The following is a 23,831-nucleotide window of genomic DNA, read 5'->3' as shown; positions in this document are numbered from 1 at the left end:
GAATGAAGTTAGGTCAGCATGAGAGTGCATGCTTTGGCCTGAAGGCTAGAATGAAGAAAGAAGAAAGTGTTAAAAGGTTTATGGCCCTCTTTTCTACATGGGCAGTAAATCACTGAGACCTGTTTTACACTCTTTTCCTGGGAGAGTTTTAGTAACTATTTAAATGTAGAAGTAAAATATCAAACAGTAAAAATGTTAAAATTTCAAACTGATATTTGGGTTTAAATGGAACCCTTTTCCTCCCACTGGGTAACCTTGTCTGGCTTGATATGAAGGCTTGTGCCTAGTCTTGTTGCATCTTGTTAGACTGTGTTTGTTTGATATCTCTGGGAGGCCTGCTCTTTTCTGAAGGAAAATGGAGGCTCAGTAGATCTGGGGGAGATGGGAGGTAAGGGTGTACTTGGAGGAGTAGAGGGTGGGGGAAATGTAGTCAGGATGTAATGTACGAGAGAAGAATTAAAAACAAAAAAAAATATCACTATCAGTTTGTCTACTACAAGTTTGAATTTTAAGAGGTAATAATTTGAGCAGTAGAAAAATGACAAAAAAAGATAGTATTATTCAATACTTCTATAAATACATAACTAATACATACCAACTGAAAAGTGAATATCTTAAAATACTGTCTAGGAAGCAAGATAAAAACTGGTTTCCATGTAATAATGATCATTCAACCAAAATGCCACACAAAACCTGTCTTAAACATATGTACACACACACACACACAGAGAGAGAGAGAGAGAGAGAGAGAGAGAGAGAGAGAGAGCACAAACCACACTATATATGTTGAATTAAATTTAAGCACAAATAATGAAGAACATCCTCGTGCTGGCCGTGCCCTATGGCAGTGCAGTGTGCTCTCTATTTCTGTGACGCATAGACACTTCCCCATGGTCTGATAGGTTCATCTTTGCCATCTCCATCATAAGGACCGCTTTGTAGGCTTCCAGCTGAATGTTGCTCTGGGTAGCTTACAAATGCTATTCGCCTGGAAGTGACAGGGGAAGTCATTCCAGGCCCATTTATCTTGGACATTAATGAGGACGACGCAGTCTTCTTCCTTAAAGTCATTGGGTTCACCCTCATGCCAGAATCTGAAAGAACAGTGAGATAGAGATTATACCACAGGACAATCTGGAGAGAGAGAGAGAGAACAATAGGGCAAGTGATGAAACAGAGCAGAAGTTGCATGACAAGAGGCACCGGCCAGATGTAGCTATCGAACAATTGAAATGTTGCTTCCAACCCCAGCAGTGGTGGCACATGTCTTTAATCCCAACACTCCAGAGGCAGAGGGAGGTAGTAGATCTCTGAGTTCAAGGCCAGCATGGTCTACAGAGTGAGTTCCAGGACAGCCAGGGATACACAGGAATGACACTGGCATAAAAACAGACTCACAGATCAATGGAATGAAACTGAGGAGCCATAAGTAAGTTCGCATTCTTTCATCTACCTGACTTTTTACAGTGAAGCCGACAATGGAGATGGGAGAAAGGAGCATCTTCAACAAATGGTGCTGGCAGAACCGGATAGCTAACTGTAAAACAATGAAACTGGATCCTTACCTCTCACCTCACAAAACTCAATTCTAGATGAATCAAGGACCTCAGATAAAACCTGATTCCCCGAATCTGATAGAGGCAAAAGTAGGGATGCTCTTGAAGTCATGGACACAGGATTTTCTGAACAGGACCCCAGTGGGAAATGGATTAAGACCAATACTAATAAATGGGACTTGGTGGTTCTGTAAACCCAAGACCACCACAGTTTAAGTAGAGAGGCAGCCTAAGAAGGGGATAGGATATTTATCATCTCCACATCTGACAGAGGGTTAGTATCTAGAATATAAAAAGAAGTGAAAGGGAAATAGTAAACACAAGGAAAACAAATGAGGTTTGAAACTAAGTGGAGCGCTCTCAAAAGATAAAATACAAATGGCAGAGAAATATCTTTGAAATGTCCAACATTCTTTGCCATTGGGTCGATGCAGATTAAACTGCTTTGCGATTTTTATCTTGCTCCAGTCAGAATTCCTAAGATCCAAATAAACAAATGAAGGCAAATGTTGGCATACATGCAGAGAAAGGCAATTACTCATTTATTGCTGGTCGGGGTGCAAACTGGTAGAGCCACCAGGGAAATCCGTGTGAAGTTTCCTCAAAAAGCTAGAAATATATTTAATCTATGACCCAGCTCTGCCATTCTTGGACATATAGCCAAATGATTCTATATCCTGTAAATGTAGACACGTAGATAAATGTAGATACATGTTCATTGCTGTACTTTTCACAATAGCCAGGAAACAGAAATAGTCTAAATATCCATCAGTTGAGGGATGGATAATGAAAATGTGGTATATTTACACCATGAAATATTCATCTGCTAACAAAAATTATATTAAGAAATGTATAGGATGCAGCTGGAAACAATCATCCTGAGTGATAGCCAGCCAGCCAGCCTGGTTTACCTCCTTTGGTTTACAGGTGAGGTCCAATAGACCCCTAAATATTACTGCTTATTACCCGTGTTAGTGGTCACCCTCCAGAAATTGACAGTGTGACCCCACTGCTAAAGATAACACAGACTTGAGTCAGAGAAAGGACGCTGATGCTACCTGGAAGCTTCATCACTGTGGACTAGCTTTCATAGGGCTGACCATGCTGGGAATGCTACCAGGAGGAAAAGGGACTCATCATCAGTCTGACCCAGCCTATGCACTCATCAAGCTGAAATGACTGGCAAGACACAACCACTGTTGCCATAGTGACGCGAACATTACAGGGGTAACCAATGTTCTTATTGGATTTAAGTCCAGCACCCCAGGATGGAGCCCATATCTGGCACCACTGTCAGCCCAAGAACGTGTGGTACAGGTCTTAGGGGAGAACCTGCAGCATTAGTCTGTTATAGTACACAGTACTAGACTAACTCCTAACGGCTTATTATACCCATAGATCAGTGCATCTCTCTGTCTTCATCAGAGATGCTTCTGTTTATAGTAGATGAAGATTAACAGAGACCCACAGCTGGCCAAGGTTCTAAATGCTCAGCTCTAACTGGGACATGTTACCACATCTGTTCCTCCCAAGGTTCAGGGATCTTGGTGGATAAAGCGATAGAGCTGGGGGAGCTGGGTGACTGCCAGGAAATAGTGTCCTCCAGACACAGCATGACCGCTGCACATATGAGCTCACAGTGATTATGGGAGCAAACCTTGCACAGCCTCAAGGTGTCTCAGACCCCAGCACGGAGAATGGAGATGGGCACAAAGTCCCTTTGCTAGTCTTGGGAACTGATACCTGCTGGGAGGGGGAGAGTCAATTTTAAGAGAGTTTCAAATAAAAGAACTAATTTTAAAAGAGAAAGAAAGAAAAGTGGCTTCTCCATACTGAGATGTCTTTTAAGTGTTAAGTGCACATGGCTGTACTATGTTAAATACATTATTAATAACTGATAATATATTACTAACCTGGGAGGTGGCGGCACATACCCTTAATCCCAGCACTAGGGAGGCAGAAGCAGGCAGATCTCTGAGTTCAAAGTCAGTCTTGTCTACAAAAAAACCCTGACTTGAAAATCAGTCTATCTATCTATCTATCTATCTATCTATCTATCTATCTATCTAATTACCATAAATTTTACCAGTTTTTCCTTTTTTGTTTTTTGGTGTGTGTGTGTGTTGATTTGTTGTTTCCTTGTTTGAAACATGACCTCGCTATGTAGCTATGGCCTCCCTAGAACTCTCTCTCTCTCTCTCTCTCTCTCTCTCTCTCTCTCTCTCTCTCTCTGTGTGTGTGTGTGTGTGTGTGTGTGTGTGTGTGTGTGTGTGTTGATTTGTCTGGTTGTTTTTCCTGTTTGAAACATGGTCTCACTGTGTAGCTACAGCCTCCCTAGGATTCCCCATGTAGCCCAGGGTTGCCTCAAACTATCAGCCCTGCTATTCCATGTCATGATGAGGATTATTTGTGTGTGTCACCATGTCTAACATCTTCTTACTTTCTTAGCATTACTGCTAGGGAAACTTAAGTTATACTTGTGGTTTTCTATTTTATTTATAATATACAATACTGGTTTCAAGGAGGAAAATAACCAGGTTAAAACTCTTTCGAAAGTAATTTTAGCTCCTATAGTATTGCTTATCAAAACGATAATCTTCAACCCTTTTCACATTGCTCCCATGCTATCTGTTCTTTCAACACTGGACAATCAGTGTACAAACACTGTTCTGCAGATTTTGCTAAAGTCAAGGCTACTGTGCGGTGGGAACGGAGCATGCAGGGACTGCTCAACTGCTGATGCTCTACTGAGTAAGCACTTACATAGGTGTTCCCTATGTGGCACAGATTCTAATTGGTCTTAATAATAAACACTCAGAGTCAGCTATCAAACGGTGAAAGCTGAAGGATCAGAGAAGCAGAGCAGTCACTAGGGTTCTTACCTCTACCAATGCTCAGACTACATGCTCAGACTGCATCGTCAGACTGCTGTGAGCTCCTGTCTCCTCCTCTCTCTGTCTAACCATATCATTTCTATCTCCACCTCCCTAATGCTGGGATTAAAGGAATGGGATCCAAAGTGCTAGAATCACCTTTGTATGAGCTCTGTTTCTCTTTTAGACAGATTCAATCTTGTGTAGCTCATGGAGGCCTTGAACGCACAGAGATCTATCTACCTCTGTCTCCCATGTGCTGGGATGGAAGGTGTGTGCCACCACTGCCTGGCCTCTATGGCTAACTAGTGGCTTAGCTCTGCACTCTGATCTTCAGGCAAGCTTTATTTGTTATAGCACAAACAAAATATCACCACAACCCTGTTTTAAAATGAGTTCTCCTTGACTACTCTTCGCACCTTTGCCCTTAAATACTGTTTAGCCCCAAGCAAAATACTCACGCCGTGTGTGAATTAAATGGTGTCTGGTCCACCCACTGCCACAGGCCTTCTGTGTTCTCATCAGTAAGTCCCAGGAAATAGGGAAATCGACTGTCCAAAAGCTGAGTCACAAAGTTCTGCATACAAAATGTACATGTTTTGGTAAGTGCTCTTGGGTGATGTCACTAGGCTGATAAGGAGCAAAAAGGTCAGTGAGATCATGGGTTAGGCATAAATATCACAGTATCAGATAAGTTTGTTCTCAAACCTGCTTAAAGTAGCAGAGGGATCTCACTTGCCAAACCCTGCAACTTTTGGCAAGTCCACTGTGCTGAGGGACAATGGTTTTACCCTGTAAAGATTTGTTTCTTGTACTTGTTTAATAAACGCTGATTAGCCAGTAGCCAGGAAGAAAGTATAGGTGGGGTGACTAGGCAGGAAGTAGAGGTGGGGTGACCAGGCAAGAAGTAGAGGCGGGACAATGAGAATTATGGGAAGAGAGAAGTTTTAGTCTGCAGTTGTGACCCCGCTGCAGAGGAAGCAAGATGTGACTGCCTTGCCGAAAAAGGTACCAAGCCACATTGCTAACATAAACAAGAATTTTGAGCTAATATAAGTTGTAAGAGTTAATAAGAAGCCTGAGCTACTAGGCCAATCAGTTTATAATTAATGTAGACCTCTGTGTGTTTCTTTGGGATTGAATGACTGGAGGACCGGACGAAACAAAAACCTCAGTCAACACCACTGCTTCATAGAGTCACCATGAAGATTAAATGTGACTGTGTCAGCAACCCCCCTTGCACACGCTGAGTATTCCTACATTTTTAATAGAGACTTAACAAAACAAAAATGTTTTCCCCACACCCACTCCCACAGTTTCATCCCTAGCTCTGCAGCAGAACACCCTTCCCTGCTCTTCTGTTCCCATCTCCTGAGGGTCCCACAGATCTTCCTGGTGTGGGAGAATTGTCTGCATTCTGTCGATCATTTTTTAAATAAATGCTGATTGACCAGGCAGGAAGTATAGGTGGGTCAACCAGGCAGGAAGTAGAGGCAGGGCGATGAGAACAGAAATATTCTGGGAAGAAGGAAGCTCCCTCTGCATTCTTGCCCAGACCATCAAGAAGCAAGATGTAATCTGCCCAGCTGAGAAAGGTACCAAGCCACGTGGCTAACATAGAAAGAATAATGGGTTGATATAAGCTACAAGAGCTAATAAGTAGCCTGAGTTAATGGGCCAATCAGTTTTATAACTTATGAAGATCTCTGTGTGGTTTTCTTTGGGGCCTGCTGGCTGTGGGACCTGGTGGAAGGACAGAAACCCCGATAAGCAGGCCCTCGTGTTACATCTTCCCCTTCTAACCTTCCTCTTTCCCTATTGCTTTGTCCGGACCTCAACTATAGCAGGCACCCCTTGATTACCCAAGGGCCACTCCTCCCAGGGTAACAAGAAGGCTGAAGGCGGATCCATATCTCTCCTATTGCTTCTGAGATCCAGTCCCCCAGTCTCATCCCCAGCTTTGTAGTAGGAAACCTGCTGTGGTCTCCCTTTCCTCTATGACCCCATTCCCAGCTGATCACAAAGAACTTCTCCTCCAACCTTCTTTTTCTCAACTAATCCCAGTATCTCAGCCTCCAACACCAGCAGGCCTTCCCTGTGAACACACCAGCCATGCAAACCAGACAAATAGGCAACACACAGCCATGAAATTCTCTGAAAATCCAGAGAGGAACCAGAAACCAAGGAACAAAACACCTACCTAACAAAGACAAATCCAGAAACCAGAACCTAGAAATATAATTACCCCAAACCCAGATACCTAGACAGCAGGTGGCATAAAGATACAATCAATAACAGTCAGAGCACTATGTCTCCTCTAGAGCCCAGCTATCCTGTCCTTAAAGAAATCCAGAAAAACACAAATAAAAAATTGGAGGAAATTATTAACTCTCTTAAAGAATTAAAGCAAACACAAGCAAACAGTTGAAGGAAATGAATAAAATTGTTCAAGACCTGAAAATGGAAATTGAATAAAAAAAAAACACAAAATGAGGGAGTTTTGGAGATGAAAACTTTAGCAGTCTAATCAGGAACTACAGTGCCAATCTTTACCAGCAGACTACGAGAGATGAAAGAGAGAATCTCAGGTGATGAAGATAGAAGAAATAGATTCATCAGTCAAAGAAAATGTTAAATCCAAAAACTCCTGACACAAAATATCCAGGAAATTTGAAACACTTAGAAAAGACCAAACCTAAGAATAACAGGTACAGAGGATGGAGAAGACATCCAGGTTGAAGGCCCAGAAAATGTCTTCAACAAAATCATACAAGAAAATTTTCCTAACCTGAGGATATATACTGGAAAAAAGACACCACTTCAACAAATGGTGCTGGTCTAGCTGGACATCTATATGTAGAAGAATGCAAATAGATCCATTATCTATCATTTTACACAAAATTCAAATCAAGGTGAATCAAAGATCTCAACATAAAACCAGATAGGCGAAGCCTGCGTTTTCTGCTAGGTCCTCTGCTCAGGAAGAGTTTTCTGCTCCTACACTAAGGCGACCCACCCAGAGCGGTGAGTGCCTGCCTACTGGGCAGGCCTCAAGGACCTCGGAAAGGGAGCCCGGGCACCTTCAGCTTGTGCTACAGGGGTACCTGTGTACTGCTGGATCTCGTCCCGCCTGCACGTTTTTGTTTTTCCTTTTGTCCCCGGATCATCGGGCTACCAGGTGGCCCTGTTTAGGTACTGAGGAGTTCCATCTGGACGGGAGACCCACCCTGAGCGAATCTCGCCCCGCCTGCCAGGTTTTTTCCTTTTGTCCCCGGATCATCGGGTTACCAGGCGGCCATGTTTAGGTACTGAGGAGTTCCATCAGGAGAGGCGTCCATGTTTTGGTGCTGAGGAGTTCCATCTGGACGGGAACGGTTCCTGCTTCTACACTGAAGAGATACACTCAGAGAGTCAGTAACAGCAAAGACTGGACCAAGACACCAGGCCTCTCCTGGCTCCATTTGAAGGAAGAGATGGGAAGGCGCCAAGGCAAGAATTCCTCCAACAACCTGAAAGGCAACATGACAGCACAAAAATCCAGAGATCCCGAAATAAGAAGAATTGTACACCCTACTCTAGAAGAATTAGAAGAAATTGACTCAAAAGTGAATTATATGAAAATAATAGAGGACCTTAAACAGGAGGTGAAAAACTGCCATAAACAATTAGAGATCACAAACAAAAAGGCAGAGGAAATGAATAAAGTGCTCAAAGATACCCAAGAAAACCAAGAGAAACAAGAAAAAGCAATCAAACAGGTAAGGGAAGTGGTTCAAGACATGAAGAATGAAATGGAAGTAATGAAGAAAACACAAATCGAGGGAAGGATGGAGATGGAAAATCTGGGTAAACGAACAGGAAATACAGAGACAAGTACTAACAACAGATTACAAGAGATAGAAGAAAGAATTTCAGACACTGAAGATACCATAGAGAAAATAAACACACTGATCAAAGAAAACAGCAAAGCCAACAAATTTTCATCACAAAACATTCAGGAAATCTGGGACACAATAAAAAGACAAAACCTAAGGATAATTGGGATAGAAGAAGGAGAAGAAGTACAGCTCAACGGTCCAGAAAATATATTTAATAAAATTACAGAAGAAAACTTTCCCAACCTGAAGAAAGAGGTACCTGTGAAGGTTCAAGAAGCATACAGAATACCAAAGAGGCTGGATCAAAAAAAAAAAAAAAACATCCCCTCGCCATATAATAATCAAAACACAAAACATACAGAATAAAGAAAGAATATTAAGAGCTGCAAAGGAAAAAGGCCAAGTCACTTATAAAGGTAAACCTATCAGACTTACACCTGATTTCTCTACGGAAACAATGAAAGCCAGAAAGTCCTGGATAGATGTACTGCAGAAACTAAGAGACCATGGATGCAAGCCCAGACTACTATACCCAGCCAAGCTTTCGTTCACTATAAATGGAGAAAATAAAATTTTCCAGGATAAAAACAAATTTAAACAATACGTAGCCACAAATCCAGCCTTACAGAAAATAATAGAAGGAAAATCACAAACCAAGGAGTCCAACAATAACCACAATAACTCAAACATCTAGAGACCCTTCACCAGCACAACTCAAAGAAAGGAAACACACAAACTCTACCACTAAAAAAGTGACCAGAATTAACAACCACTGGTCATTAATATCACTTAATGTCAATGGGCTCAACTCACCTATAAAAAGGCACAGGCTAAGAGATTGGATACGAAAACAGGATCCAACATTCTGCTGTTTACAAGAAACATACCTTAACCACAAAGACAGGCACCTATTCAGAGTAAAGGGATGGGAAAAGGTTTATCAAGCAAATGGACCCAAGAAACAAGCAGGTGTGGCCATACTAATTTCTAACAAAGTTGACTTCAAACTCAAATCAATCAGAAGAGATGGAGAGGGACAATTTATACTCTTAACAAGAAGAATTCATCAGGATGAAGTCTCAATCCTGAATATCTACGCCCCTAATATAAAAGCACCCACATACGTAAAAGAAACATTACTAAAACTCAAGGCTGCCATCAAACCGCACACACTAATAGTAGGAGACTTCAACACTCCTCTCTCACCAATGGACAGGTCAATCAGACAGAAACCTAACAGAGAAATAAGAGAATTAATGGAGGTAATGAATCAAATGGACTTAACAGACATCTATAGAACATTCCACCCAAATAGGAAAGAATATACCTTCTTCTCTGCAGCTCATGGAACCTTCTCGAAAATTGACCACATACTGGGTAACAAAGCAAACTTACAAAGTTACAAAAAAATATTCGTAACCTCCTGTGTCTTATCAGATCACCATGGATTAAAGTTAGAATTCAACAACAATGCTACCCCCAGAAAGCCTACAAACTCATGGAAACTGAACAGTCAACTACTGAACCACACCTGGATCAAGGGAGAAATAAAGAAAGAAATCAAAGTCTTCCTTGAATTCAATGAAAATAAAGAAACAACCTACTCAAACTTTTGGGACACTATGAAAGCAGTCCTGAGAGGAAAGTTCATAGCACCAAGTGCCCACTTAAAGAAAACAGAGAAAGCACACATTGGAGACTTAACAACCCACCTGAAAGCTCTAGAAAAAAAAGAAGCAGACTCACCTAGGAGGAATAGAAGACTGGAAATAATCAAACTGAGGGCTAAAATCAACGAAATAGAAACACAGAAAACAATCCAAAGAATCAATGAAACAAAAAGCTGGTTCCTGGAGAAAATTAACAAGATTGATAAACCCCTATCCAAACTAATCAAACGGCAGAGAGAATATGCAAATTAATAGGATCAGAAATGAAAAGGGGGACATAACCGCAGACACAGAGGAAATTCAGAGAATCGTTAGATCTTACTACAAAAGACTGTATGCCACAAAACTGGAAAATGTAAAAGAAATGGACACATTTTTAGATAAATACCATATACCAAAGTTAAACCAAGACCAGGTGAACGACCTAAATAGACTTGTTAGTCGCGAAGAATTAGAAGCTGTTATCAAAAACCTCCCTACCAAAAAAAGCCCAGGACCAGATGGTTTCAATGTGGAATTCTACCAGAACTTCCAAGAAGACCTAATACCTATACTCCTTAATGTATTTCACAATATAGAATCAGAAGAGTCATTGCCAAATTCCTTTTATGAAGCTACAGTCACTCTGATACCAAAACCGCACAAAGACTCAACCAAGAAAGAGAATTACAGGCCAGTCTCACTCATGAACATCGACGCAAAAATCCTCATCAAAATACTGGCAAACCGTATCCAAGAACACATTAGGAAAATTATCCATTATGATCAAGTAGGCTTCATCCCAGAGATGCAGGGCTGGTTCAACATACGAAAATCTATCAATGTAATCCATCATATAAATAAACTGAAAGAAAAAAAATCATATGATCATTTCATTAGATGCTGAGAAAGCATTTGACAAAATCCAACATCCATTTATGTTAAAAGTCTTGGAGAGATTAGGGATACAAGGGTCATACCTAAACATAATAAAAGCAAAAAACAGCAAGCCGACAGCTAACATCAAATTAAACGGAGAGAAACTCAAAGCCATCCCACTGAACTCAGGAACACAACAAGGCTGTCCACGCTCGCCATACCTCTTCAATATAGTGCTTGAAGTTCTAGCAATAGCAATAAGACAACATAATGGGATCAAGGGGATTCGAATTGGAAAGGAAGAAGTTAAACTTTCATTATTTGCAGATGATATGATAGTGTATATAAGCGACCCCCAAAACTCCACTAAAAAACTTTTACAGCTGATAAACACCTTTAGTAATGTGGCAGGATACAAGATCAACTCCAAAAAATCAGTCGCCCTCCTATACACAAAGGATATGGAAGCAGAGAGGGAAATCAGAGAAGCTTCACCTTTCACAATAGCCACAAACAGCATAAAATATCTTGGGGTAACTCTAACCCAGGAAGTGAAAGATCTATTTGACAAGAACTTTAAGGCATTGAAGAAAGAAATTGAAGAGGATACCAGAAAATGGAAGGACCTCCCCTGCTCTTGGTTTGGGAGGATCAACATAGTAAAAATGGCAATTCTACCAAAAGCAATTTATAGATTCAATGCAATCCCCATCAAGGTCCCATCAAAATTCTTCACAGATCTTGAGAGTAAAATAATCAACTTTATATGGAAAAACAAAAAACCCAGGATAGCCAAAACAATCCTATACAATAAAGGATCTTCTGGAGGCATTACCATCCCTGACTTCAAACTCTATTACAGAGCTACAGTAATGAAAACAGTGTGGTACTGGCATAAAAACAGAGAAGTCGACCAATGGAATCATATAGAAGACCCGGATTTTAACCCACAAAACTATGAACACCTCATTTTTGATAAAGGAGCCAAAAGTATACAATGGAAGAAAGAAAGCATCTTCAACAAATGGTGCTGGCACAACTGGACGTCAACCTGTAGAAGAATGAAAATAGACCCATATCTATCACCATGCACAAAACTCAAGTCCAAATGGATTAAAGACCTCAATATCAGTCCAACACACTGAACCTGATAGAAGAGAAAGTGGGAAGTACCCTACAGAGATGGGCACAGGAGATCGCTTCCTAGGTATAACCCCAGCAGCACAGACATTAAGGGCAACATTGACTAAGTGGGACCTACTAAAAATGAGAAGCTTCTGTAAAGCAAAGGACACTGTCACTAAGACAAAAAGGCAACCTACTGACTGGGAGAAGATCTTAACCAACCCTGCAACAGACAAAGGCCTGATCTCCAAAATATATAGAGAACTCAAGAAACTAGACTTTAAAATGCTAATTAACCCAATTAAAAAATGGGGCACTGAACTGAACAGACAATTCTCAACATAAGAAGTTCAAATGGGTAAAAGACACTTAAGGTCATGCTCAACCTCCTTAGCAATCAGGGAAATGCAAATCAAAACAACTTTGAGATATCATCTTACATCTGTCAGAATGGCTAAAATAAAAAACTCCAATGATAGCCTTTGCTGGAGAGGTTGTGGAGGAAGGGGTACCCTCATCCATTGCTGGTGGGAATGCAATCTTGTGCAACCACTTTGGAAATCAGTGTTTCGGTTTCTCAGGAAATTCGGGATCAACCTACCCCTGGACCCAGCAATACCACTCTTGGGACTATACCCAAGAGATGCCCGATCATATGACAAAAGCATTTGTTCAACTATGTTCATAGCAGTATTATTTGTAATAGCCAGAACCTGGAAACAACCTAGATGTCCTTCAATGGAAGAATGGATGAAGAAAGTGTGGAATATATACACAATAGAGTACTACGCTGAGGTAAAAAACAATGACTTCTCAAATTTTGCATGCAAATGGATGGAAATAGAAAACACTATCCTGAGTGAGGTAACCCAGACCCAAAAAGATGAACATGGGATGTACTCACTCATAATTGGTTTCTAGCCTTAAATAAGGGTCACGGAGTCTAACAATTGGTGAACCTAAAGAAGCTAAATAAGAAGGTGAACCAAAGGAAAAACATATAGTTATCCTCTTGCCTATGAGAAGTAGACAAAATTGCTGGGGAGAAAAGTGGGATCTTGGGGGTGGGGTGGGTTGGGGGTAAGGGGAGATGGGAAGAGAAAAGTGAGAAGGGGAAGATGGGGGGAACTTGGGAAAACAAAATGTTTGGGATAAAGGAAGGCTGGATAGGGGAGCACGGAAGCACAATTCTTAGTTAAGGGAGCCACCTTAGGGCTGGCAAGAGACTTGAACCTAGAGTGGCTCCCAGGAGTCCAAGGCGATGTCCCCAGTTAGTTCCTTGGGCAGATGAGGATAGGGAACCTGAAACGACCCTATCCTATAGCAATACTGACGAATATCTTGCATATCATCATAGAACCTTCATCTGGTGATGGATGGAGATAGAGACAGAGACCCACACTGGAGCACTGGACTGAGCTCCCAAGGTCCCAATGAGGAGCGGAAGGAGGGAGAACATAAGCAAGGAAGTCAGGACCACGAGGGGTGCACCCACCCACTGAGACAGTGGGGCTGATCTATTGGGAGCTCACCAAGGCCAGCTGAACTGTGACTGAAAAAGCATGGGATAAAACTGGACTCTCTGAACATGGCGAACAATGAGGGCTGATGAGAAGCCAAGGACAATGGCACGGGGTTTTGATCCTACTTCATGTTCTGGCTTTGTGGGAGCCTAGCCAGGTTGGATGTTCACCTTCCTAGACATGGACGGAAGGGGGCGGACCTTGGACTTTCCACAGGGCAGGGAACCCTGACTGCTCTTTGGACTGGAGAGGGAGGGGGAGAGGAGTGGGGGAGGGGGGGAGGAGTGGGAGGAGGGGGAGGGGAATGGGGTGAGGGGGAAACTTTTTTTTCCTTTTCTCAATTAAAAAAAATTAAAAAAAAAACAGATAGGCTGAGCTTGATAGAAGAGAAAGTGTGGAATAGCTTTGAATGCATTGGCACAAGAAAAGACTTTCTGAACAGAATGCAGACAGCACAGGCACCAAGATCATCAATTAATAAATGGGACCTCATGAAACTGAAAAGCTTCTGGTAGACAAAAGACACTATCAGTTAAAATGGCCTACAGAATGGGAGAATTTTTTCCGACTCCACATCTGATAGAGCACTAATGTCCAAAATATATAAATAACTCAAGAAATTAGATGTCAAAAAACACCAAATTATTCTTTAAAAATAGGGTACAGATCTAAACAAAGAATTCTCAATAGGGGAATCTCAAATGGCTGAGAAACATTTAAAGAAATATTCCACATCCTTAGCCACCAGAGAAATATAAATCAAAACTAGTTTGAGATTCTTATACCCACCTGAACTGCTATGATCAAAAACACTGATGACATCTTATTTTGGAGATCATGTAGAGTAAGAGAAACACTCCTCCATTGCCAGTAGGAGTGCAAATTTGTACAGCCGCTATGAAAATCAATATGGCAGTTCCTCAGAAAATTTGGAATCAATCCACCTCAAGACCAGCTATATCACTCTTGTGAATATATTCAAAGGATGCTTAATCCTACCAAAAGGACCCATGCTCAACCATGTTCATGCACCTTTACTCATAATAGCCAGAAATTGTTGTGGGATAATGTTCTTGTACCCTTTAAAGATTTGTCGCTCATATTGGTTTAATAAAACACTGATTGGCCAGTAGCCAGGCAGGAAGTATAGAAGTAAGGTGACCAGACTAGGAGAATTCTGGGAAGAGAAAAGGCTCAGTCTGCAGTTGCCACCGAGATGTAGAGGAAGCAAGATGAAAATGTTGCACTGAGAAAAAATACCAAGCCACATGACTAAACATAGATAAGAACTATGGGCTAATTTAAGTTGTAGAAGCTAAATACTAGTAAGCCTGAACTAATAGGCCAAAGAGTTTATAATTACTATAAGCTTCTGTGTGATTATTTGGGTCTGGGCAGCTGGGAAACAAAAGCACAGTCTCTGTTTACAAGAAATTGGAAACAACTAAGATTTCCCTCAGCCAAAGAATGGATAAAGAAAATGTTGTATACTTACACAATGGAGTATTACTCAGTTGTTAAAAACTTACATCATGAAATTTGGAGGCAAATGGATGGAATTAGAAAGGAAATCATCCTAAGTTAAGTAACCCATTACTTTTAAATGGATATGAACCATTAAGTAAATGATACTCATGCTACAATCCATAGACCTAGAGATATTATTTAATATATTAATAGGGTTTTCAGGGGGTTCATGGATCTCCCTAGGAAGGGAAAATGGAATAGATTTTATGGATGACATGGGGGTCAGTGGGGATAGGAGGAGGAATCAGATGTTGGAGAAATGGTATGAAAGGAGAGAATATGGGAAATCGACAGCGAGAATTGGGAGGTATTTTGTGGGTGGTGTGAAAATCTAGTGCAGTGGAAACTTCCTGAAGTCTTGAAGGTGATCCTAATAGGGACTCCTAGTAATGAGAGATGCAGAGTCTCAACCGACTGTCACTTGTAGGCAGGTGAGGCTTCCAGTGGCAGGATTGGGTTGCATTTAATTAAGTTGTTGACCAACAAGGTCTCATGGAAATCTCCAAACAACCCAAGATGATGTTAAGACAAAGGGTTGCTTTATGTAGACTGACAGGGGTACCCCATTGCCAAAAACAACATCCACACAACTCATTGTACAAAGAGAAATCAAACTGGTGCCTACATGGAAACTTCATCCTTACTTTCTAGTCTTTTGGTGTGGGAAGGTACTCTGTAGGCTACCAGGAGAGAAATGTGGTAGACACCAACCCAGCCACAAAACATTTGACCAACAATCTGTCCTGCCTGAAAAGACGTGCTAGGACAATGGTGGCACAGAACTCGTAGGAGTAGTCAACCCATGTCTGATTTGGTTAAAGGCTCACTTCTTGAGAAGGAACCCAGACTCAACACTGCTTGGGTAACTAAGAATTAGATAGCCAAGAGTACTAGGGTAAAATCAAACACTACTGGTCTTTTAAAAAATCAATAAAATGGTTCCTAATGATACTGTGCTATAATTACAGATCAGTGTCTTATCCAGTCATCATCAGATAGGTTTCCTCTAGCAGCAGATGGGAACAGATGCAAAAACCCACAGCCAGACATTATGGAGAGAGGGGGAAGTGGGGGAGAGAGAGAGAGAGAGAGAGAGAGAGAGAGAATCTAAATTGGAGGTCTCCATCAAACCCCTTCTGTCAGAGCTCATGGAATCCCACAGAAGAGAGGTGGAAAGGTTGTAAGGGCCAGAGGAAGACACCAGGAAAACAAGGTTCTCTGAATCAACTAGGCAAGGGCATATGAGCTCATAGGAGCTGAGGTAGCAAGTATGGGGCCTACATGAGTCTACACCAGGTCCTCCACATACATATAATAGCTATTGGCTTAGTATTTTCATGGGACTCCAGACTAAAGGAAGAAGTAGGTCTCTGACTCTTTTGCCTGCTCTTGGAACTCTTTTTCTGCTGTTGGGTTGCTGTGTTAGACTCCAATACGATAGTTTTTGCTACATCTTATTACATTTTGTTTTATCTTGTTGGGCTGTTATTTCTTAGAATCCTGTTTTTTTCTAAAAAGAGACAGAAAAGGAGTGTATCTGGAGGGGAGGGGAGGTGGGAAGGAACTGGCAGGAGTAGAGGGGGTGGGAATTGTAAGAATATATTGTATGAGTAAATAATCTATTTTCAATAAAAGGGAAAAAATTTTAAAATAGTTTAGCTATTTCATTCTATTCTATTTCATTTGAAGAGTTAGAAAACCTATACATGGCAAAGTCAAGGAGACAGAATCACTAAGGAAATCCTGTGGACCAAGGAAAAGCAAAAGGTGGGTTAGAACACATATACAAAATGTACCACATGAAGAGAGCAATTTCATCTTTTTATAAACTGAATTTAGGGGCTGGAGAGATGGCTCAGAGGTTAAGAGCACTGGTTGTTCTTCCAGAGGTCCCGAGTTCAATTTCCCAGCAACCACATGGTGGCTCAGAACCATCTATAATGAAATCTGGTGCCCTCTTCTGACCTGCAGGCATACATGCAGACATAATACTGTAAAACAAAATAAATAAATAAATCTAAAAAATAATAAATAAACTGAATTTACCTTCAAATGCATTTACTTAGAATTAGTACCACACATTAGAACTATTTTCCATATGTAAGAAGCCACTTCAGTCCTGATTAGCCACTCATGTAGTTATATGCTCATGCATCCTACTGTATGTCCTACTGTGTTCTCACGAGTCCTACTGTATGCCTGGATTTGCGCAGGACATTGGAATATAAAAGCAAGGAAAGTGTGCCCTGAGCCTTCCATCAAGTGGGAGTCATTGGAAGAACTGCAGTCACTGGAGTCAATCTGACATCCCTATGTGCTCAGAGAGCCTTAGCAGAGCCTACATCATACACGAGAGAGAGAGCAGAGTAGGAAAGGGTGGGTTTCTGGGAGAAATGACACATCATTCAAGTCTGGAAAGATCAGAGGTTGGCCACATAGAGGAAACTGACTAACTTTCTAACATATAAAGTCCATATATTTCTACAGGGCCTGCACCAGGTCTGTATATATGCTATGGTTATTAGTTTGATGTTTTTGTGAGACTCCTATCAGTGGGAGTGGGTGGATTTCTGACTCTTGCCTGATCTTGAGACTCTTTCCTTCCCATTGGGTTACCTGCCCAGCTTCGATGATGCTTTGTCTTATTGTATCTATTTGTTGTGCCCTGTTTGGCAGTCGTCTCTTGGAGACTTACTCTTTTTCTGAAGAGCAAATGGAGAGGGAATGGATCTGGGGTGAAAAAAGATTGTTTATGTTGGGGGGGACTAGGAGCAGTGAGAAGATGGAAAACTGCGGTCAGGATGTTTTGCATGAGAGAGGAACCTATTTTCAGTTTTAAAAGATGAAAGATATTCATTGTACCATATAATTCTTTGGGCGCATGTGTTTTATTATCAGAGAAAGGGTAAATTATGCTATAATATATGTTGAACTTTGTCATTATGAAAAGCACAGTTGAAAATCAAAGAGAAAAAAGAAGGGAGTGGGAAAAGGAAAGGGAAGAAGTGGGAAAGGAAGAGAGAGATTTCCAGGCTGATGAAGATGATGAAGGAAAGATATATAGGGAGCCAAAAAATTTCTTCTCTACAAAGTAATTTAAGACAACAGAATGACTGGTGGTCCTAGTTAGCTTTTGGTGTCTACTCGGCACAGCCTAGAATTACTTGAAAAGGGAATCTCAGGTGAGGGATATCCAAATCAGGCTGGCTTGTGGGCATGGCTGTGGGGGCTGTGTGCACTGTTAATTGGCATAGGAGGGCCCCAGCCTACTGTGGGCAGACTGTTTCCTGGGTAGATGGTCCTGAGCTGGAAAAAAAAAAAAAAAAACTAGCTAAGTATGAGCCTTGAGTGAGCCAGAAAGCAGTGCTCCTCCGTGGTTTCTGTTTCAAGTTCCTGCATAAATTCCTGCCCAGAAATCACCCCATGATGGACGGTAAGCTGCAAGACGAAATAAACCCTTTCCTCTTTGAAGTTACTCTTGGTTGCGTTTGCCACTGCGGTATAATGAACCCGGAGCGTCAGTGTGAGCTGAACCAATACAGACCTGCTCGGCTTCGGTGTTGATGGTTGCCAGGTGACCGCCCATCACTGAGCAGTTCCTCTCACTCTCATGCCACGTCTGGTTGTCGTTAAGAGGAAGATAGCAGTTGGACTGGAAGGCTATCCAGCTAGCAGGGCAACAGCTCCAGGTATCGCCTCCCGTGAGAATTGGAATAAGCATTAGTTACAAAGGAATGCTTATCCTACTACGATTATTGCCTCAGAAGACATTAATGTTGTCACTGTCCTTACTTGTATTTGCTTTCATATTTAAAATATTTCCAGAGTTAGCAGTGTGGCTCACTTTCCTAGAATGTGAGAAGTCCTGAGTTTGATACTTTGTAAAGAAAGGAAGAAACGAATTGATAAGGGGAAGGGAGGGAGGAAGGAGAGAGAGTATTTAGTTTAAAATTAAACAAATGTTACTATAATGAAGCCTTCTTCAGGATATTTTATTGGAAAGAAGAACAAAGAATATGCAGAACTCAAGCATTTCTTAATTCTCTATGAATTCATACATTCCAGAATATAAATAAAGAAATAGGCATCTTAGCAATTGACCAATATTTATTCTTGTAGCCAGTTCTCATGTGTCCTTTCTGATTTACTAGGCACTTTAAAGGCTGAATAGAAGCAAATTAGAAGTTTCCTCTGCTACCTGTTGCTCCGGACTCCAGCTCCCCTCGCGCACACGTTAGTGTTGTTTGGTAATCAGAGAAAATCACCGTACCTCCTCTTCTCTTCCAGCGTGAAAAATAACGATGAGTCACTGTCGGGAGGACGAACAGTTATTCCCTGTGTGGCCACTGATTTAGAAAAGTGGGCTGATCTCCCCACCCTTCTCCTTCCCTCACAGTTAAGGTCCCCACATCTTTTCTTTCCTATACCCCATTCTGTGACCCCAGGTAAATTTACTGAAAGCAACTGCAGAAAGCTAATATTTTATAATCATTTTATCCACTTTGTGATTGACACTGGAAGTTTTGGAATCTTCTAGGTGCCTGCCCTTTTTGGTTTATTCTATTGGAATGTGCACAAGAGTGAGGGTTCTGGTAAGCAGTGGGCCAGCTCCACAAAGCTTTATCACCTTCACGACTTTAGTGATATTTTTACTCTATGTCAAATATTTGAAATATAATCAAATACTAATATTAAAAATTAAAAAGAAACGTGCAGGTTTGTAAATTAGCATAACGTGAACACGTTGGGCAAAAGCTGCCAGATTCAAGAAATAGAACATTGCCAACACCCCACATAGCCATCATCCCCCAAACACAGCCCACTCTTCCTTTTGCAGTTAACCATCTCGTGACTTTTAAAGTCTTCACCCTGGGTTTTGCTTCACAGTTTCAGCATGGCGCCGCAGATCAGAATGACTTTCTTTGGGATTTTCTATGAGTGGACTCAGGTGGCCTGCATCCTTTGGTGCTGACTTCTGCTCAGCATTGTTTCTGAAACAGTATTGCTGCCCGTAGTTGCAGTTCATCCATTTTCATAGCTGGAAAGTCGTCTACTGTCTTCACACAGTGAAATGCCTCGGTCTCTCTGGCTTCTAGCACATCCACTGCATCCAGCATGGGGCTGACGCGAACTGTGCTGCTCTGAGCAGTGTTGACCTTGCGTCCCAAGGAGAGTAAGTCCTCCTGTTTCTGTTGCTGGTGGCACTCACAGGCATGGTAAGTGGGGGTATGTGAGAAAGCTTTCTGAACAGGCTCCCTGCTTTGGGCTGTCTCCTGAGGGTAAGCGCCCCGGTTCCGGTGTTCTACGTCTTCATCATCAGATGGTGTAAGCATTTAGTCATTGCATCCCTGGAGTTTTGCAGTGTTGACTCATCGTGACTGGCAGTCATATTTCCCTAACAACCAAGGTGGCTGCCAATGTGTGCATTTGTAATCTTTTCATTTTCTCTTCTCTAGAATGCCATCTTAAGACTATATAAAATATAATTTTTATTATATTGCTGGCATGTTCCCAGTTGCTTTGACAGATTACATTACACACATAAATGCAGTACAAAAATTCTGTCCTATAGAGTTCTGTTTTCACTATAGTAGGCTGTGGCTTGTATATGATATGACGCAAGAACCCAGTTTCACTTGATAAATATAATCAATGATGTCTAAAACATTAGTTTAACAAAGCTCTCCTTTCCCCATAACTCTGAAACATCCACCTTTATTTTAGATAAGGAAATACATATGCAGAGTTAATGCTTTCCTGCAGCCTGTTTGTCTTAGACCAACACCATGCTAATTCAGTCATAGCAGCCTTATCTTCAGGCTTGATATCAGATAGAACAAGACTTCTGTGGTGCTAATGGCTTCAAGGATACATATTTGTCCCCAGTCTTGAGGTGGATACATTTAAAGCGTCGAGCTTTTATATATCAATCGTGCCTCAGCAAAGTGCTGTTTTTGGAAGCAAACAGAGCAGTCTCATCTACATTAGAAAATCGAGTGTGCATCTCTGACCATCGCCCAAGACAGCGAAAGCACTGTGTGTGGTTACACTGAGGAAAAGGGAGGCTTCCGGTGCGCACATTGGAAGTTCTTGGGGCAAATAATTCAAGATGAGCTTTGTTTGCCTAGTAACTTACCCAAACAATTTGCGATAAAGCAAGCACTGAGAAGTGTGATGAAAACAACAGAGAGGACCCAAGGGATCAGCTGGGGGTGTCGAGCACCTTTTGCTAGAACGAAAAGAAAAACAGATTAGTTTTCTCTCTGCCACGAGGGAAGCCAAGATTATCAAGCGGCAGGCTCAGTGCGAGAGTGCAGAAGGCACACGAGAGACTTAAACACGTCCTGTGAATAAACCAATCTTAGGGTCTGCTAGTAAATAACAAAGAAAAATACAAACTTGTTTGTAAAAAGAAAGGTTTTTATGAGCAGAACACAAAAACAAAAGCCATAAAAATTAAAGCTTTTATATAACATAAATAACGTAAAACATGTACGCATGCATACACACACATATAGAGAATTCCAAATTCAATTCAAAATTTGGGCAAAATTATGAGCAGTATATTTAATCTGCTCAGATTATAAATAATCATTAAACAAATGAAAGTATGTTCCATTGGAGAACTAAAATATGTGGCAATGTTTTTCACATTGATCCAAAAGGCGCATTGAGAGCATGCACTCAAGAGAGGAGACGGCTATGTTGCTGAGGCTAGCCCCCGAGAAAAGCCCCCGAGAAGCACCAATGAGCGGCATTTGCCCATTCTTGGCTTTCCATTTCCTTTATTTATTTATTTATTTACTTGTGTGTATGCACATGCCATGGTGCATGCATGGAAATCAGAAGACAACTTAGCAGAGCCGGTTCTCTCCCTCCACCATGTAGATCCTCAGACTTGACAGCAAGTGCCTTCATCTACCGAGCCACCTTGGTGGCCCAGCATTTACCCAGCCTTAAATGCATTGCATTTGCTGCACCAACTTCAGTCTAGAACTCTATGCCACACAAAGGGCTGCATTTATTTGTACAGAAGGGTATTCCTAGCAGTGTATTTTTTTTTCTGACAGGTCTGGTATAATAGGCATGTAGTTCCAACTATTCAGGAGGTGAGGGAAGGACTAAATTAAATTCAAGGCCTGCCTGGGGTACAGAGGGAGTTCAAGGCGAGCCCACAAAACCCAGCTAGATTCTGCGTAGAAATTAAAAGTGAAAAAAGGGCTGGGTGTACCTCAGGGGTAGAGTACTTACTTCCCCAGTATGCAGGGGACACTGCTCCCAGTCCCCAGTACAAAGCCAAAACCAAACATAAGCAAGCAAAAAATAAATAAATAAATAAATAAATAAATAAATAAAATAAAAAAACAAAAAACAGTGTTTATCAGGACTGCAGTACAGTGTGGTCCTGTTGAAATCAGCTGTAACAAACTGATGAGATTTTAAGCAAGATTTAAAGTTTAAACATTTTAACAATTTGTTGTACATTTCTTTTGTGACTAGAACATCTTTTATTTATTCTTTGATACTTTCTCACATCTAAGCAATGTATCATGATCATACCCATCCTGAGTCCCCTCTCGCCCTCACACTCCCATCCCCAGGCACCCCCAGCATGTTCTCGCTTCCCCATTCATGGTCTCTGCTTTTTTTATTGCTGGTGTTCTTTCTGTTTGTGTAATCCACTGAGTGCTGTCTGCTGGAATACTGACTAGTCCTAAGCAGGCACCATAGCTACTGTGAGCTCATGGCTGCGATGGCCATGCCATATTCAGAAGATGCTTCTATATCTTGCTTATTATATAGTATAATATAATTAACAGAATAAAGTATTATTTAACAGTCTCACTGTGCAAATCCGGGAATATCCCTTAACTTAGACAGGAAACCAGATAAAGCCTCTGGCATATCATGAACCTATATCTAAGTGTTTTCTATAGCTCTCCCTTCCCTTCAAAGTAATCTTCCAAAGTATTTAATTAATTCTCCTTTCCTTTTTATCCCATTTTTGATACACTTTATCTCTTCCCTTGGTTTGATCTGATTTTGATAACTGTTACACAACTTATTAGGATTTAGCTAAGTCCTTTCTCTTTGGCTAGGCCATCCTCATTTTGCTCTCATCCCCGTCATCTTTTTTTTTTTAGTTCACATTTTAAAGTCACAGTCATAAATACATCTATCTAGTTAATGTGAAAGGGGCTGGGCTCAATAGAACATCACCTATAGCCTCAGCCTTCAGAAGCAGGAAACAAGAAGATCCAGCTGGAGGCCAACCCAGGCGACACAGAAGGCTAGCCTGTAGAACATAGCAAGACTTTGTCTTGAAGAAAGAGGAGGAGAGGAGGAGGTAGAGGAAAGAGAAAGACTCACGTTGCCTTTGAGGTTCCTCTAGCCACATTGTGTGTGTCAGGAGAGTCAAGCTCCTCTTCTATGGCTTCACCTTCAGAAATATTTACAACTTGACATCTGACCTAGTCCGGTAAGATCAGTAAGTGTTCGGTGTAAGAGAGCTGACCGAGAAGAGGAGATCTTCAAAAACAGGGTTTCCCCTAAGGTACTCCAGCAGACAGGGCACAGAGAAAAAGGAAATTGAGAAAGCACCTCCAAAACAGTCAGCAGAAACTGCCAGAAGCGTGTCATGTAAGATTTCTCAATCTGTTTTGTTAGTCATGTATGACATTTTCAAAGGTAGTAGATGTGGGAGGTAAAACGTGGTTTAGGGAGTTCTGTGCCTTTGATGAGATGTGTCCAGCACGGCAATGAGAAATGCTTTAAGGCATGCTTTGTGCACATGGAGCATGTGAGGACATTAAAACCTTTG

At 41.4% G+C, this 23,831-nt stretch overlaps 1 protein-coding gene across 1 annotated transcript; it reads right to left on the bottom strand.

The window, feature by feature from the left end:
- Positions 1–922: 922 nt before the first annotated feature.
- On the bottom strand, positions 923–23,408 carry Clec4d (C-type lectin domain family 4 member D). The gene is made up of 6 exons (XM_041636047.1): positions 23,381–23,408; positions 21,147–21,239; positions 19,209–19,319; positions 18,555–18,706; positions 4,891–5,006; positions 923–1,094 (listed from the first exon to the last, which is right to left on the bottom strand). The coding sequence occupies exons 1-6, from the start codon at positions 23,406–23,408 to the stop codon at positions 923–925; spliced, it is 672 nt and encodes a 223-aa protein (XP_041491981.1).
- Between the last annotated feature and the right edge of the window lie 423 nt (positions 23,409–23,831).

This window comes from Microtus oregoni, unplaced genomic scaffold, assembly GCF_018167655.1.
Source record: "Microtus oregoni isolate MIOR12 unplaced genomic scaffold, Mior012 000002F_ref0000024, whole genome shotgun sequence".
NCBI lineage: Eukaryota > Metazoa > Chordata > Mammalia > Rodentia > Cricetidae > Microtus > Microtus oregoni.
This window is presented reverse-complemented; position numbering and strand designations above follow the sequence as displayed.

What these genes read in the sequence shown, in the direction of transcription:
- Clec4d (XM_041636047.1), bottom strand. Translation starts at nt 23,408, where the DNA reads ATGTGGCTAGAGGAACCTCAAAGGCAAC. An exon ending in CTTTATCGCAAATTGTTTGG is followed by an intron (nt 19,320 to 21,146) that starts GTAAGTTACTAG and finishes TCCTCCCGACAG; the next exon opens with TGACTCATCGTTATTTTTCA. An exon ending in TCAACACCGAAGCCGAGCAG is followed by an intron (nt 5,007 to 18,554) that starts GTCTGTATTGGT and finishes TTTTGTATGCAG; the next exon opens with AACTTTGTGACTCAGCTTTT.